We start from the raw sequence: 17868 nt of genomic DNA on the forward strand, positions 1-17868 counted from the left end.
ATAAGAGCTCAATTTTTAAATAAATCATTTGATTCAAAAGGGAATGGATAAGGAATAGTCAAAGAGGTAAGGAAAACAAGAAGTGTGAGATATCCCAGAGGCCAAGAGAAGAGAATGTTTTAAGAAAGAAGTGATCAAAAGGGACTAATGGTGCTGATGTCGATTAAAACAGGATTGAGAAATATTTATTTGATGCGGCAATGTGGTTATCAGTGGTAGCCTTGAGAAAGGAGGGAAGCCAGATTGGAATGGACTGAGTTTTAAAATGCTAAGAAATAGCTACAAGGAAGAAAATTCCCATGGCTCCAAGCTGTTAGTCTCCTCTATGCATCCTACCATTCTTCCTTGAAGATTTCTTTGCTTTCTGATTACTTGATCTTGGTTATAAATCCTGGGGTATTTTCCCTACAAAGAATAGGAATGAGCATAACTATTTTCTTGCTTTTTTATTTAGTTCTTTTTTAATTTTCTTTCTTATCTCACAAAATACAACAAGGCACTGGTTCAGGGTCACACAATTAAAACACAAAATAAAAGACAAAAACTCTAGCTGCTCTACTCCATGTTTTAAGCTGGCAACAGCAGGCCAATCACTGATCATCAGACAAAAAACTGGGATGTTTACCTAAAAAATAAAAATCAACCATGAAATTTAAATATCATAAAGCACTATAGATTGACAGATGATGAGGGACTCCTGTTGGATTCAAGCACTGAGAATAAAATATGACTATATAAATCTATTACCAAGAGCAAGCCTTAAGTCTCATTACCATATTCAGAACTGATAAGCCACAATTTATAGTCCATGATTAAAGGAGGAAAGATTTAAGTTATTTTTTCTATTTCAATGTCTTATTTTGGAACATTCTAGGTACTTCCCATATGATGTCATTTGTATGAATACAACTAAATTCTACCACACTATTTCTTCAGCTTAATTGAAAAACATTTCACTTTTATACAAACTGGCATCCTCCACAGTTTCTTGATAAATACATATTGCTTTTCACACATGTATATAACTATCAATAAGCCTTCAACATACCTAATTTTTCCATATGCTCTTTTCCAGCACACCCAAATATCTGAGAAGCAAGTGGGTGGGTAGAAAGTCCACACTTTTTGTTCAGGATGTCAAGATGTTTATCAAGTGGACTGGTCCTATCTGAAAACTAAGAGAGTGGGGGAAACGAATTGTAATAGGTACTCGACATGATAGGTATCTTTTTTAAGCTTATTCGAAGTCAAGAGTAAGCTAAAAGTACACAATGTGAATACAATCAGTCAGAAAATGCTTTCCAGGGAAACATAAGAAGGAAAAATAATCAAGTGCCTAAAGAGGTGTTAATTCTTCCAAGAAACATGTATAAAGAATCCTGTTATGTGACAATAACTACTTAAGGCATTGGGGATAAAATGGTGAACAAAACAGATAAAGGCCCTGCTCATCTAGTATTTATATTTGAGGGAGGAAGGGATTAAAAAGTAATGAGGACAAAAATTAAAATGTAAATAGTAATGCTACTTATATAACAAATAAATTCAAATAAAGGGATAAAAGACAAGGTAGGAAGTGTTATTTTATAGAAAATAGTCTAGGGAGATCACATTAGTAAAGTGACATTTCAGCAGGGATGTGAAGGAGCAGGAGAAAGTCATTTGGATAACTTTGGGAGAGGAGCATTCTAGGCAGACAGAAAAGCAAGAGCAACCTTTTCTAAATCCAGCTTGTACATCTGGAAGTTCTTAGTTCATGTGCTATTGAAGCCTAGCTTGAAGGATTTTGAGCATTACCTTGCTAGCATCTGAAATGAACACAACTGTGTGGTAGTTTGAACATCCTTTGGCTTGCCCTTCTTTGATATTAGAGTGAAAACTAACATTTTCCAGTCCTGTGGCCATTGGTGAGTTTTCCAAATTTGCTGACATACTGAGTACTGCCCTTTCACAGTATCACCTTTTAGGATTTGAAATAGCTCAGCTGGAATTCCATCACCTCCACTAGCATTATTGGTAGTAATGCTTCCTAAGGCCCACTTTACTTCACACTTTAGGATGTCTGGCTCTAGGTGAGTGACCACACCATCATGGTTATCTGGATCATTAAGACCTTTTTTTTAATATAAACAATATTTAATGAATTTCAAATACAAAAAATACAGACATGTTACAAAACTAAGTTAAAATAAAAGCCTATAAAAGTGTTAAACACACTCTATCATTTTACTATAATTAACAGATAAAAGTATTTGAATTAATAATGAAAAGTAAAGTGAAAAAGAAGTATTTTGTTTTGGAAAGAAAAATTCTATCTCCTTTAAATAATTCTGCCTCTTTTTATAACTTTGAGGCCTTCTTTGAGGTCAAGGACTGTAAAAAACCGAGAGTGAGTTTGGTTTAAAAGAAAGCATTTGTTTTGTTTTCATTTCTTCCTTTTAGTTTCATTCCACATAAATGAAGAACCTACTGCTGTTAATTTTAATGTTGTCATGTTTCTCTTATACTTGAGTGATCCAGGGTAGTAGCTGATTGCACTTCCACAGAGGGGCCTATCCAGTAAGACTTGTAGACTCGAGGGCTTCGCTTTTCGCATAAAATAAATACTGGGTCTTTGAATTTGATCTCAAGATGATTCAGGCTTCAGGTTTTTCAATACTTGAAATAATAGTAGTTTACTAATGTAATTACTAGTATTTCAGTATTTAGAAGTATCCTTTTATACCAAAACACCAGAATACCAAAAACTAGTACTAGAGTCACGAATACAAATGCTGGGACATTCTGATGCACCCGGAAAAATAAATCTTTCACTTCCATCTAAGTTATTGCGTTATTGCTATTGTGTCAGGGAATGTTTGACGGGAGGATTCCTGCGTGCTGTCTCTCATGAGTCCTTTGTCCCTCTGCAAGCGGAACAGCACGCTGCTCCCAGGGACTGAGGTCATTGTGTGAGGCAGGCTTGGGTCCCCTTTAGTAAACATTCTCTTTAAGACAAAACTGCTTAGTCCCCTTCCCCTTTCTTGAGATATGGATTGTCTCCTGACCTTGTGACTAACATTACTCCTTGTTCCCTTGGTAACCGTTGCAGTATGTTTGGTTTGCTGAACTCTATCATTCCCGAAAGAAGTTCTTGTACCACAGCCTATATATACTCATAGGAAAATCATTAAAGCACCTTTGCTTCATCAGAGCTTAGGTCCCCGGGTCTTTTTTTGTCTCTCTCTTTCTCTTACTTTTTTTATCGTCGACTCCGTACCACCAGGTTCCAGTCCATTAAAGGACCCCAACACTATTGTTGTTCAGTCACCAAGTCATGTCCAATTCTTTGTGACCCCATGGACTGCAGCACACCAGGCTTCCTTGTCCCTCACCATCCCCAGGAGTTTGCCCAAATTCATGGACTTTGAACTGGTGATGCCATCCAAACTCATCCTCTGTCACCCTCTTCTCTTTCTGCCTTCAACCTTTCCCAGCATCAGGCTCTTTTCCAATGAGCCAACTGTTCATATCAGGTGGTCAAAGTATTGGAGCTTCAGCTTCAGCATTAGTCCTTCCAAAGAGTATTCAGGGTTGATTTCTTTTAAAGTTGACTGGTCTGATCTCCTTGCTGTCCAAAGGACTCTCAAGAGTCTTCTCTAGCACCACAGTTCGAAAGCATCAGTTCTTTGGCGCTCTGCCTTCTTTACTGTCCTGCTCTCACATCCATACGTGAATACTGAAAAGACCATAGCCTTGACTTAATGGATCTTTGTCGGCAAAGTGATGTTTTTGCTTTTTAACTCAATGTCTATGTTTGTCATAGCTTTCTTGCCAAGAAGTAAACGGCTTCTAATTTCATGGCTACTGTCACCACCACAGTGATTTTAGAGCCCAAGAGGAAATCTGTCACTGCTTCCACCTTTTCCTCTTCTATTTGCCATGAAATGATGGAACCAGTTTTCATTCCAGTCCCAAAGAAAGGCAATGCTAAAGAATGTTCAAACTACCTCAAAGTTGCACTCATCTCACACACTAGCAAAGTAATGCTCAAAATTCTCCAAACCAGGCTTCAGCAATATGTGAATGGAGAACTTCCAGATATTCAAGCTGGATTTAGAAAAGGTAGGAACCATAGATCAAATTGCTACATCTGTTAGATCATAGAAAAAGCAAGAGAGTTCCAGAAAAACATCTACTTCTGCTTTACTGACTACACCAAAGCCTTTGACTGTGTAGATCACAACAAACTGGAAAATTCTGCAAGTCAGAGTACCAGACCACCTTACCTGCCTCCTGAGATATCTGTATGCAGGTCAAGAAGCAACAGTTAGAACTGGACATGGAACAACAGACTGGTTCTAAACTGGGAAAGGAATATGTCAAGGCTGTATAATGTCACTTTGTTTATTTAACTTATATGCAGAGTACACCATGTGAAATGCTGGGTTGGTTGAGACACAAGCTGGAACCAAGATTGCTGGGAGAAATATCAATAACCTCACATACGAAGATGATACCACTCTTATGGTAGAAAGCGAAGAAGAACTAAAGAGCCTCTTGATGAAAGTGAAAGAGGAGAGTGAAAAAGTTGGCTTAAAACTCAGCATTCAAAAAACAAAGATCATGGCATCCAGTCCTATCACTTCATGGCAAATAGATGGGGAAACAATGGAAACAGTGACAGACTTCATTTTCTTGGGCTTCAAAATCATTGCAGATGGTGACTGCAGCCATGAAAATAAAAGATGGTTTTCCTTGGAAGAAGAGCTATGACCAACCTAGACAGCATATAGAAAAGCAGAGACATTACTTTGCTGACAAAGGCCCATCTAGTCAAAGCTATGGTTTTTCCAGTAGTCATGTGTGGATGTGAGAGTTGGACCATAAAGAAAGCTGAGCACCAAAGAATTGAAGCTTTTGAACTGTGGTGTTGGAGAAGGACTCTTGAGAGTCCTTTGGATAGGAAGGAGATCTAACCAGTCTATCCTCAAGGAAACCAGTCCTGAATATTCATTGGAAGGACTGATGTTGAAGCCGAAACTCCAATACTTTGGCCACCTGATGTTAAGAACTGACTCATTGGAAAAGACCCTGAGGCTGGGAAAGATTGAAGGCAGGATGAGAAGGGGACAACACAGGATGAGATGGTTGGGTGGTATCACCAACTCAATGGACATGAGTTTGAGTAAACTCTGGGAGTTGGTGTGGACAGGCAGGCCTGGCATGCTGCGGTCCATAGGGTCACAAAGAGTCAGACATGACTGAACGACTGAACTGAACTGAGCTGATCCTGCCCTACTTTGGTCTCCAGAGAATCATGGAGGAACCTGACAGAGAAGAATAGCAGCTTCTGAAATCTCTGTACCAGTGGCTAATCTAGAGGCCAGGCTGGAGTGGAATGACAAGGCCATGATTATTGCCTATAAACTGTATATGCTCAGTGGTAGCACCAAAAACTGGGGCTGATCTATTTAGCTTCTTACTCCCAGGTGAGTCAAAAATATTAATCTCCTGGTTAACAAATAATGAAAATCCTCCTAAACAGGAGGTTGGGGGACTTACAGGACCTGATATGAACCAACTACACACCAGAGTTCTTACTGCAAAGCGTAGTCTTTGTTTTCTACTGAGTAGCTTCATTTCAGACTGCTGCATGAGACTGTGGGCTCTCAGAGGCATGCACGCTGTGCACAAACAGAGGCCGGTGTGAGGAGACCAAGCAGCCACCAAGGCCCACACATTCGCATGGCCCAACCCCAGAGTCCAGAGGCAGTGAAAGGCTTGGATTCTAGGCTCCTCATGGGATGAACAAGCTTATGTGAGTCTTTGGCCTCTGGTCCTGCTCCTGCAAACTGATACTCTGTATGCTGTTTCAGAACATCCCAACCCAGGGATAGGCTGGAAGGCATGGCTGTCTTCAGGAAGAAGCACTGCCCCCACCTAGATTTGTTGGCGAGTGACCTCCATTTAACCCTGAAGCAAACACACACCTTACAGGGCAGGATCCAGAAGGAAGATGCGCGGCACCTCTGCCCTCATCATTTCATCTCTCTGGGTTCCAGTTTCCTCACAAGGACATGATGGATAGGAAATGATTGGCATGGTGCCTGGTAGTAGGGTGCTGACTATGCCACCTACTGCTCCCTTCATTACTCCTCACCCAGCCAAGCTCATCACTGGTGTCAGGTTTGCTTTGGAGCATACCTGTCTCTCCCTAACAGAACAATAAACTAAGGATAAAACAGGCCCCTCTGGGCCTTTATAGTGCTGGCACTCAAGTCTGATCGCTGCGTCTCAGTTATTAGGTGCTCACCAGAGATGGCAAGAGGGTGTAAGAATCACCCCACAACAGCCGTTTCTTCCTCAGTACAGTAGAGATAATAAGGAAACCCTCGTTGTGGTTGAATAGACTCAGCTCGCTGCCAGTCACTGTTTGCCTCAGCCTCCTCAACTACAATGAACCTGCTGTGAGGATTAAAAAATAAATAATAATAAAATACCTGATGTTCCATAAACATGAGTTAATATTAAAGTACAGTGTTAAGAACCAGATGAAGTCATTGCTGTGAAAAGCCTTTTGTAAACTGTAGGGTGGCAGGCAAATCTTTGATGGTGCATTAAATAGCTTTCAGAAGCCCTGAGAAGGGAACAATTAACTCAGATGGATAACATGGAGGGTTAAGAAATGGACAGGTAACACTGGCTGAAGGATCAATAGGCACTGGAAACAAAGAAGAGGAAGCCTGAAGCGAACAGCATGAGCAAAAGTGAGCATGAGGACGACACCTAGAAATAAAGTGGGGCTGATATGCACATCAGCAGCCCCCTTCCAGTACCAAGGCAGGACAAGACACAGTCATGCTGCCACTCTTATTTTTGGCTGCATCGGGTCTTGATTGGGGCACACAGGATCTTCATTGTGTCATGCAGGATCTTTCACTGCTGCCCACAGACTGTCCTGTTGTGGCACACAGGTTCTGGAGTGGGCAGGCTTAAGTAGTTTCAGCGTGAGGGCTTAGTTGCTCCGCAGCATGTGGGATCTTGGTTCCCTGATCAGAAATCGAATCCACGTCCCCTGCATATTGCAAGGCAGATTCTTAACCACAGGACCATCATGGACGTCCCCATGTGGTCACTCTAACTGATCTGAGCTTCCTAAGTCTATGCCCGGCCAGGCTCAGGAGTCACCAAGCCATGGGCATGGACACAGACCAGTAACATTGTCGACCTGCTGCTAAATACAAATGTGCCCCATAGTTGTGCTCATTTCCTGGGAGAGTAACACAGAAGAGCCCTAATCTTAGGAATCAGCACCAACCGCATAAGCAGTTATCTACTTAGGACAGTAACCACCTCGCTGAACTTCTTTCCCTCATCTGTTAAATGAGGAGAATTAAAAAACCCAGACAAACCTTTTAGCCAACCCAAGATACCCTAGAGAAGGGAACGGCTACCCACTCCACTATTTTGGCCTGGAGAATTCCAAGGGGATTCTATACAGTCCATGGGGTTACAAAGAGTCGGATAGGATGGAATGACTCAAAAAAAAAAAAAAATAGCATTCCAGAGTCTGGTTAGCTAACAACACAAAAATCTAGTCAACTCACCATAATGCAGAATCTGTGAGACCCCTCAACTTGTTTTCCTGCAACTAGACGGTCCCATCTCGGGGTGATGGGAGACAGTAACACCCGAAATGTGTTGCTTACATCCAGTCTACTCTGTGGCTTCCCTGGTGGCTCAGACGGTAAAGAATCTACCTGCAATGTGGGAGACCTGGGTTCTATCCCTGGGTCAAGAAGATACCCTGAAGGAGGGCATGAACCCACTCCAGTATTCTTGCCTAGAGAATCCCATGGACAGAAGAGCCTGGCAGGCTACAGTCCATAGGGTTGCACAGAGTCGGACACAACTGAAGTGACTTACCACACACACAGTTAATTTCATAAGCTCATTGTGACTGCTGTCACTGCAGAAAACCCTGCTTCACAAACACAAGACATTGGAAATGCAAGCAGGCTTTTCAGTGCTTTTGTGGCTATCTCAGGATATTGTGCCTTGACTTTAATCCAGGAAGTATGGAGATTTGAAGTTATCTCAAATATACTTTATGGCCACCATTATTTTCTATCTCAACCAGTTGATCCTCCTTTAGCACGGACAAAGTCAATTAACCTGGCTTATTCACAAATGGGCCACAGATCCATTCCTTCCCAGTTTGAGGGTGTTTTGTGGTTGTGAAGTCATGCTCAAACTCTCTTGAAAGCTGAGATCAGTGATCATGCACCAGCTGGAAGAAAGATGGCCCTAGCTCAGTCTCTTTCAAAATCTCTCCTAATGTTTTAAACATGTCAAAAACCCCAATGTTCACTCATTGCCCCTATAATTTTAGTTTGGCTTTGAATGCAGCCACTTTATTTGCTGACTTGAACACAACTGTTGTTCTCCCCTGAAGTGACAGATACAGTTTGTTAAGCAGGTTGAATATGTCACATAAGTAAGTAAGTTTTGCAACCCATTCTGGGTCATCAAAATGTGCTGTCAGTGGCGACTATTTCTCTGAAAGAAATCTCTGGAGTGGCTCTTTTTTGTTTGTTTTTTTTTGTTTTTTTAATTGTAGGTTAATTACTTTACAATATCTAGCCATAGAAAAATGGTACAGATGAACCTATTTGCAGGGCAGGAATAGAGACACAGATGCAGAGAACAGACATATGGACAGAGGGGCAAAGGAGAGGGTGGGACTAGCATTTATACACTACCATGTGTAAAACAGATAGCTACTGGGAAGATGCTGGGTAGCACAGGGAGCTCAGCTCGATGTTCAGTGATGACCTAGAGCGGTGGGGGTGCAGTGGGAGGGAGGCTCACAAGGGTGGGGACATGAGTATACTCACAGTTGATTCATGTTGTGCCACAGCAGAAACTAACACAACATTGTAAGGTAATTATAATCCAATTTTAAATAACTATGGCCAGTGATCTACCTTTAGAAAGCCATCTCACTTTCGTGTGTAAGAAAAGACATGTGTGCTCTGCGTCAATCTCCTCATAGACCTGCATGAGTAGACGTGAGTTAAAGGCATGTACTTCAACGTGGTTTGTAATTTTAATCACATACTGCAAAATGTTAAGTTCAGGTGACATTTTTCGCCTAGCCAGCATTTCTCTATGGATGACCCAGTGCATAGCCTCACACTCAGAATCAACCTCTTTGACCCAAGTAGGGAAACCAGAAAGCTGTCCAGTCTTGGCAGACACTCCATCCATGCATATACTGACATAAAATGACCAACTTAGTTTTCCTTACATATAATCAAAGACTTGAATAGCTCTGCAGCTGCAGTGTTGGTTGGCAACAAGAAGGCACATAACATATCCTTGTGCATATCCTCCTGAAAAAATTATAGCACAAAAACGAGAATCGTTGCCTTGTTGTCAGCATCGGTGGATTCGTCAACCTGGACTGCATACCACAGTGACTCATTAATCCTAACAATTGTGCCTCAATATCTTCTGTTATTTCATCAAGTCATCTTGTTACAGTGCTAGCCCGAAGAGGAACATATGCCACCTTTTGAACTGCAGTCTCTCGTAAAAGTTCATGACAGATGTCCATAGCAGCAGGCAGGATCAACTCTTCACCAATAGTAAAGAGCATCTTAGTTTTAGCAATGCAGTTAGCCACTAAAAATGATGCTCTCAGGGCAGACACATTTGATGAAGTGGTGGCCTTCAATAATTGCTTCAGTTCTTCATGTTCACATTTTTTTCTTTTGAAAAACTCCAAAGGCTTGTGTTTTAATGCAGGGTGCTTGGTCTTTATGTGGTGAAGCAGTTTTAAAGTTGCATGGCTTCATTGGACAGCCGGTCACCACATATTAAACAAAGTGGGTTTGGAGAATGTGAATCACCTCTGCAATGAAACCATCATTTAAGTAGGACTCTTGGTATTTTCTTTCAAATGCAGCTTCCTTTTTCTTGGCAATCTTAAGACTTGTCTTCTGCAGTCTCATCATTGGGTTTTTCCCTGTTTTAAAAGAAGCTCTCCAGCAAGGTTTGTTGTTCATTTTGACTAGGGTTAAGCATGTGAACTTAAAACTGTGACCAAAACTGTGACTGAGACAAGTGAGCAGTGCAGGAAAAGAGGCATGGATGGAAGCGGTAAATAAAATAATGGGCAGGGCCACACATGGACTAAAATAAGCGTTAGATTCTGACTGAAAGCCTGCCACTAGATGCAGCTTGTCACTTGTCACTCACTGATAGGATTTTGATGAGTCTGCAAGCAATTGATTTTGGTCTCGGTGCAGTCAAACTAACAATAATCTGTATTTGCAGCCACTTACCAGGGCTAGCCTCATCACCGCAACACAACCTCAGATCATTAGGCATTAGATTCTCCTACAGAGCATGCAACCAAGGTCCCTCACATGTGCAGTTCACAATGGGGTTTGCGTTCCTATGACAATCTAATGCTGCTGCTGCTTTGACAGGAGGAGCAGCTCAGGCAGTAATGTGAGCAATGGGGAGCAGCTGTAAATAAAGATGATGCTTTGTTCACCGGCTGCTCACCTCCTGTTGTGCGGCTCAGTTCCTAACAGGCCACAGATAGAAACCAGTCCATGGCCTGGGGGTTGGTGAACCCAACCTTATCATAATAAACAAATGCCAATATAACTGGCTCCTGTTTATCTATTCAACCTCATCCTGGGCCTTTAGTTCCAGGTCATTATATTCCATTCACACTGGCCTCTTGCAATTTGTAGAACAAGCCAGGCATCTTTCCTTTCCTGAATGATTCTTTGCATGGTTCATTCGTCAAACTGTAGATCTCAGCTTAAATATTACCTCCTCAGAGATGTCTCCCTCAACCACTGTATCAAAAGAGGCCCCTCACTATGACTCTCCATCACAGAACCCTGACCATCCCCCATATGGCACATCAGTCTGTAATAATGATTCTTTGACTGATGTCTCTCCCACTAGGCTGTAAGCACTATTAGGTGAGGAGCTCACTGCTATCTCCAGTGCCTAGCATTGCCCTCAATATGGTACCCTATAGACAGTAGGCACACAAGATATATTTGTTCAGTGAATCAACAAACGAGAAGAGACAAAAAATAGAACATTAGAAAAAAAACAACCCTATAGACATCGTATCACACATCACAGAGACAAAAGGTGGGAAGAATAAGGGAACTCACACTTCAGTACAGGAACAGAGTGACTAGGATGTACACCTAACACTAACTTAGGTATTTTACATATGTTCTCTTTCTAGAGTCTCAATAATCGGAGGTCAATATTAATATCTCCACTTTATAAATCAGGTAACTGAAGCTCAATCCGCTCAAGTAGCAAAACACGTAACAGCATCAGTTTTACCCCAGATTTGTTAACTTCTTTCCTCTAAACCATGATGCTTCCCTAGAAATTAAACTGCTGCTATATTTTTATCATGAAGTGCTTCTCTATTATACATATAAATTGTATTTACACATGAATCTATCTATCTCTACCCCAAGAACCTGTTGTTGTTGTTGTTGTTTTTTCAGGTTCATCCTAAAGGCTATAACAAATATCTCCTGCTACCTGGAATAAGTGAAGACAGAATGCAGCAGCAAATCCAAACTACAAAGAAGTCACACATTTTGTTGGAACAATTTTCTTGAAGTCTTTATTTCTTCAGAGAGTCAAAAGCAACCATGATTAGGAAGTAAGTCTGTGTTCTGAATTCATTTTGGGGGACCTGAGGTCAACTTATACTGGCTTATTTACCACCTTTCCCTAGCCCCAAACACTGTTCTGCTGGTCGCAGAACATGCAAAGTTAAATGGTCTAGGGGGATCAGATCCACAGTCCTGATTTCATTATTAGAGACTCCAAGTATTTAAACAAACAAATGAAACCACCTGGCTTTTTACCTCCAACCACCTTTGGGTGAAGTAACCATCTTAACAGAAGAAAGGTGGGGTCTGGATGTCTCCCAAAGGTTCTACTAAGAGACTCACAAGATTATCAGAGCAGAAGGAGCCTTAGAGACCATCTTAAATTCTCTCTTTTAACAGTTTAGGAAAAAGGTTCAGACAGACAGTTACTTATTTGCCTAAGAGAAGCAAGACTCCTAACTTCTAGTCAAGTGCTCTTTCCACCACAACATAGCACCTCCCTAATCAAGAACTAGTGACTGATTATGCCAAAGTACCAGTAGACAGTAGTCTAGGTAACACAGATTGTAAATCTCAAATTTTTCTCTTACTCTCCATCATTTGGAAAACTTTGAACAAAAATAATATACACAGTAAAAACAAAGGCAATGAGGAAGAGCTATTTTAATTTTGATATTAAATATTCTTCCAAAAACATTATTTTACCCCACATTTTACTGAGTTATTAGAAATAACATTAGCATTAGAAAAGCTAGGAAGATAAATGCGGTTAAACTAACATACGAAAAAGGAAAATTATAATTAAGAATGTTACAAATTTAAATTAATACAAGATTATAATTTGAAAACTGTGCATCTCAAAACAAACTCCATTCACTGAATTACTTTCAAAACAGCATTTTGTGACTCTTACACACTGATTTTTTCAAGAACAAATCTCATTTAAAAATATTTTTATTTTAAAAAATAGGCCTGGGTTCAGTGGTAGATTTTTACTCCCAAGCTTTGATCACATTTCTTTGATTTGGGAAGAAAATGCCACTTTGATGGCATGAAATTCAAATTTTTAAAGTTTATCTTTTTAAAAACAAAAATCCCAGTACAGAATTTTAAAAATTATCACTGGGAAATATATTAATGTCATTAAATGCACAATATTAATTACTGGTAAGCTAATAATGGTATTCTGTTTCTTCCCTCATTCTCCCAAGGAAAACTTGAAATTTCAGCAGAATAATCTTCAAATATACATTACTAGCAAACTGAGAGCTTCTGTTTACATACGTTTTGTATTTTGCTATTTCTAACTTTATTCTAAAACTCAATTTTACCCCCAAACCATAATTACCACATTAACTCTGTAATGCACAATTGTTTGCAACTCAGCAAAGCAGTCGTAAACCATCAGGTTCTATTCATCCAGTGCTTAGAAAAAACAGAATTGATCAACCCATTTAAAAACAAATCTCATGCTATTTCCCAATGTATAGTTTCAATCTAAGTTCTGACAATGAAATATATGGATATATATCTATATATCTCATCTTGATTTTCAAAGGAGGCAAAGGGCGTTCACAGCTTAGCTTTGCCAGGCTGAAGCTGAAGATTTTGTAACTTCATAGCCAGACCCATATTGCCGTTGATTTTCAATTTGCCTTGAAAGAAGGCCTGTGAGGAAGAAAAAATAACATTTATTATTTGCTTTTTTTGTTTTGAGATCGCTGATATTTCTAGATTATCCATAGGGTCACAAAGAATTGGACATGACTGAAACGCCTTAGCACACATGCACTAAACTACCCAGCCCCAAGATGACTTATTTATCCAGGTCTCAAACTTTCTTCACAATATGAAACTTGGCTTTCCGTAATAGATTTAGCACCTGATTCATCACAAGGATGAATTTGTAAAAATCATGCTTTACACAGAGCAGTCGAAAGGAACACTTTTCCAAAATCTATTCTCTTAGAAATTGAGTCTGCCATTACCTGTGTTCCTCAAAGGAGGTACATTTTCCACATATTAGGCAGAGTGGGCTCATGCTAGACTGATTTTATTTAAAAAATTACACATTCAGTGGGTCTGCCAGCAGGGAGGAAAAGCACATGTGTAACATACTTAGAAACTTGGGATTTGATTACAGATGCATCTATGCAATAAAACGTCACCATTTTTCTCCCTTTTTTGTATTCCCTACAGTGGGAGGCAGAGCAGCCTGCTGAGACTGAGGCATCTGGTGAATCTTTGGCTCAATAAGGAGACTCAAACCAGTCCCAAGTGCAGAGATACAACTTCTTCCATTTAACAACTGCCTGGGAGGATTTTCCTGCTGGTCCAGTGGTTAAAAATCTGCCTTCCAACGCAGGGAACATGAGTTTGAACCCTGGTCCAGGTAGATTCCACATGCTGCAGGGCAAATTTAAGTCTGTGCAATACAACTACTAAAGCCTGTGCACTCTAGAGAAGATATGAACATCAGCACATTAACACAAAGGTCTCCCACATTTATCTTTAATTCCTCTGGGTGCTAACAGGTGTTCAGGAAAAGTAAGCTGACATTTCACTCTCCAAATGGGTGGTAAACAGATAAACTGAGAGAACAAAGGCAGTGGAGTGGGAAGCCTGACCACGCTACCAAGTGAGTGTATGGAGTGCACAGTGGCTGAGCTGCAGTGGGTGGGAAGGGGGATGTGCCAGCTCTGAGACTGGTGGCCTCTGTTCTTTCCAGATTTTGAAGAGAGTGCAGTGGGTGGAAATGTCAGTGTCAACGTGTGTATTCAGTTGAAACGTCATAGATGTAAGTCTCTCACTTATCAATGCATCAGCTGAAATGTGCTTAGTTGCTTAGAATAACCATTTTTAAAAGGAATACAAGTAGGAGTCAGATTTAGTTGTTTTATCTAATCTTTCAAATTACGAGGGTACCACAGGAACAAGACCTGAAACAAATCAGGCTGAGTCAACAACAGTTATAATGGAAATAAAGTTATAATGGAAGCAGCATCCTAGTTTCCTTTGTACTATCTACAGATAACATATATCAAGTTTATTCAACATTGTGCAACTAAAGGGTATAAGAAGACCCCAGAGAACTGGAGGCCTGAAAAATCTATACAACGCATGAATACATTTTAGAGAAATACAAATGTTGGTGCTAGTGGTGAAGAACCTGCCTGCCAAAGCTGAAGACATAGACACAGGTTCGATCCCTGGAACGGGAAGACCCTGGAGGAGGGCATGGCAACCCACTCCAGTATTCTTGCCTGGAGAATCTCATGGACAGAGGAGCCCAGCGGGCTACAGTTCACAAGGTCACAAAGGGTTGGACACGACTGACACAACTTAGCATGCATGCACACCAGGCACCATGCTAAGTTCTAAAGACACAGGATGAATAAGATGTGGTTTGTTTCCTTAAGACAAACACAATCTAAATCTAATGGGGAAGAGACAAGCACATTATGACTAGCATAATGAAACAAGTGCTAGGCTAGCAGTCCAGCAAGTGGCCCAGAAGAGGGACTGACTATAGCTCCCCAACAATGTGGTAGGAGGTCTTTAAACATAACATCTAAATTCATGTTATTTTGTTATATTAATATTTATTTATTTGGCTATGTCGGTTCTCACTTGCAGCATAAGGGACCTTTAGTTGCAGAATGTGAACTCTTAGTTGTAGCATGTGGCATCTAGTTCCCTGACCAGGGATCGAACACAAGCCCCATGAATTGGGAGTGCAGAGTCTTAACCACTGGACCACCAGAGAAGTCCCTAAGTTCATTTGGAAAGACAAGGAGTTTGTCAAGGAAGTCACAGCTCAGACAAAAAAAAAAAGAGCACAGGCAAAGATACGAAAATAGAAGGTCTTGCCTTTGTGACCACCGGCCCCTCCTTCTATCTGAATGACTCCTATTCTCCACCTGTACACTGCTGATTCCTAATCACTCCCAGAACAAAGCCAAGTGCTGTTTCCTCTATGAAGCCTTCTCTGACAGCCCAGGAAGATATGGCTTCTCTTCTTCCACCCTCCCCAACCACAAGCCAGACAGGGCACCATGGCTATTTGGCTCACTTATTCTTCTGCAAACCTGTCTTGTACCAAATTGTGGATGCCCTGAACAAATGAACTATTTCTTATTCATCTGGACATTTCTAGCACACAAGGCAGTGGCTGGCACATGGTTAGATCCACAACTGTTTGTCATTCACTAAGTGGACATTTGGGGAACACTGAGTTTTGTGGGTTTGACCTCTTTAGATTTTATGGGATGAGGCTGAGACAGGTGATGAAGTCAAATGGGCTAAAACCCACTTGTGTGTGTATTTGTGCTTAGTCGCTCAGTCATGTCCAACTCTTTGCAACCTCATGAACTGTAGCCGGCCAGGCTCCTCTGTCCATGAGGGTTCTCCAAGCAAGAATATTAGAGTGCCCTCCTCCAGGGGATCTTCCCAGCCCAGGCATCAAACCCAGGTCTCCTGTATTGCAGGCGGATTCTTTACCAACTGAGCCATCAGGGAAAAACCAAAACACACCTAATACAAGGATATAAGCACCATCATACATACCGTCTGAGGATTCATTTTACCAGTCATCAAAGCCAGTAAGTCCGAGTCAGCCATTGTGATTGTGCAGTCAGCCTTCTTATCTAAAACAGACATTCAGAAAGAAAGAGAAAAGGGGAGTGTTCAGTTTCATGTGTACATTTTAGTTAAAAGTCACTGACTGCAAGAGAATCATACCCAGTGTTAGTGTGGGCACATGGGCATTCACATACACTCTACAGCAGCCTGGTAAAATGTGGCATAAATCACAAGCAATCTTGATATTTAGCAAGAGGGAATACATTAAATAATGATGGTATATTCATATAGTGGGGTACAATGCAGCCATTAGATGACGAGGATCTACATTTCACTGACCTGAAAAGATATTCATATTATACTGTTCATGATACTGTTACACAAGCCAGTTACAAAACGAACTGTAAGCATGAACCCACGTTTTGCTTAAAAACAGATATTCAATTATATATGTATAGGAAAAACATCTGTAAACTTGGAGACCAATATAATAATAGTAGCTACTGTGGCACACAGACTCTAAGGTGACCCCTGTGATCCTTGCCTTCCAGTTTTCATTCATACCTTCGTATAATCCCCTACCCTCGAGTATGGTCAGGACCTGTGACTTGCTTCTAGCCTGCAGAATGTGAGAAAGGTGATGGTCTGTCATTCTTGTGTTGTATTACATTATATAAGACTCTCTCTTGCTGGCCAACTTTGTCTCACTCTCCTGCTGGCCTTGAATAAGCTAGCTGCTATACTGTGAACTATATAATGCACAGGCAGAGAGCCACATGGCAGGGAGCTTTTAGGAGCTGAGGGTAGACTCTGGTCTATAACCAATTAAAAAAAAAAACCAATCTGACGCTATCATTCTTACAGTTGCAAGGAAGTTGCTTCTGCAGCAACATGATTGAGCTTGTATTTAAATCCCTTCTCCAGTCAAGTCTCCAGATGACAACCCAGCCCTGGACAACACACTGACTGCAGCCTGCAAGACCTTATGCAGAGGACCCAGCTAAGCTGTCCTCAGCCAACTTACCCATAGAAGCTATGAGGTAATAAATGTGTGTGTTGTTTTAAACCACTAAGTTTGTAGTCATTTGTCACACAGTAATAGCAGATGCATACTTAGCGATATCTGGGCTTAAAATTTTTCTGCAAAGGATCAGACATTACATATTTTAGGCTTTGTGAGCCATTAGGTCTCTACTGCAACGCACCTACAGCACAACCCTGTGCCTACTGCACTAGAGCAGCCACAGATGATTCATAAACAAATGCATGCAGCTGTATTCCAACAAAACTATTTTCAAAACAGTAGCAGACCAAGAGGGAGAAGATGTTTGTAACTCATATATCTAACAAAGAACTTGTAGCCAGAAAATATAAAAAAAACTCCTATCGCTCAATTAGAAAAGGATGGATAGACCAACACAAAAATGGGTAAATAAACAGGCACATACAAAAGATCTCCAAACGGCCAAAGATAGCACATGAAACGGTGCTCAGTTCCACTAGTCATCAGGAAAACGCAAATTAAAAGTATAGATCAGATACTACAATGTACCTACTACAATGAATAGCTTCAAAAATACCCAGTGCTGGTGAGGATGAACAGCTAAAAGGTCAATATAATGCTAGAGGGACT

The 17868-nt window shown here is 40.8% G+C and overlaps 1 protein-coding gene and 1 long non-coding RNA gene across 3 annotated transcripts in view; both read right to left on the reverse strand.

Annotated features, from left to right (window-relative positions):
• Positions 1–3049, reverse strand: part of LOC110123452 (uncharacterized) — a 51172-nt gene extending 48123 nt beyond the window's left edge. The window contains exon 1 of the long non-coding RNA XR_002309525.2: positions 1049–3049. This is a non-coding gene — a long non-coding RNA (uncharacterized lncRNA). The remainder of the gene's footprint in view (positions 1–1048) is intronic.
• Positions 1–17868, reverse strand: part of SCP2 (sterol carrier protein 2) — a 179753-nt gene that overhangs the window by 56434 nt on the left and 105451 nt on the right. The window contains exons 15-16 of one of the 2 annotated variants that reach the window (XM_020871474.2): positions 16221–16300; positions 12303–13322 (exon numbers count right to left, since the gene is read on the reverse strand). The exons of the other annotated variant lie outside the window; for it this stretch is intronic. Coding sequence (XP_020727133.1) covers positions 13227–13322; positions 16221–16300 — 176 coding nt within the window. The 3' untranslated portion in view covers positions 12303–13226. Of the gene's footprint in view, positions 1–12302; positions 13323–16220; positions 16301–17868 lie in introns of those variants that run through there. 2 annotated transcript variants of the gene reach the window in all.

The sequence above is a fragment of the Odocoileus virginianus genome, chromosome 5, assembly GCF_023699985.2.
Source record: "Odocoileus virginianus isolate 20LAN1187 ecotype Illinois chromosome 5, Ovbor_1.2, whole genome shotgun sequence".
Classification (NCBI taxonomy): Eukaryota; Metazoa; Chordata; class Mammalia; order Artiodactyla; family Cervidae; genus Odocoileus; species Odocoileus virginianus.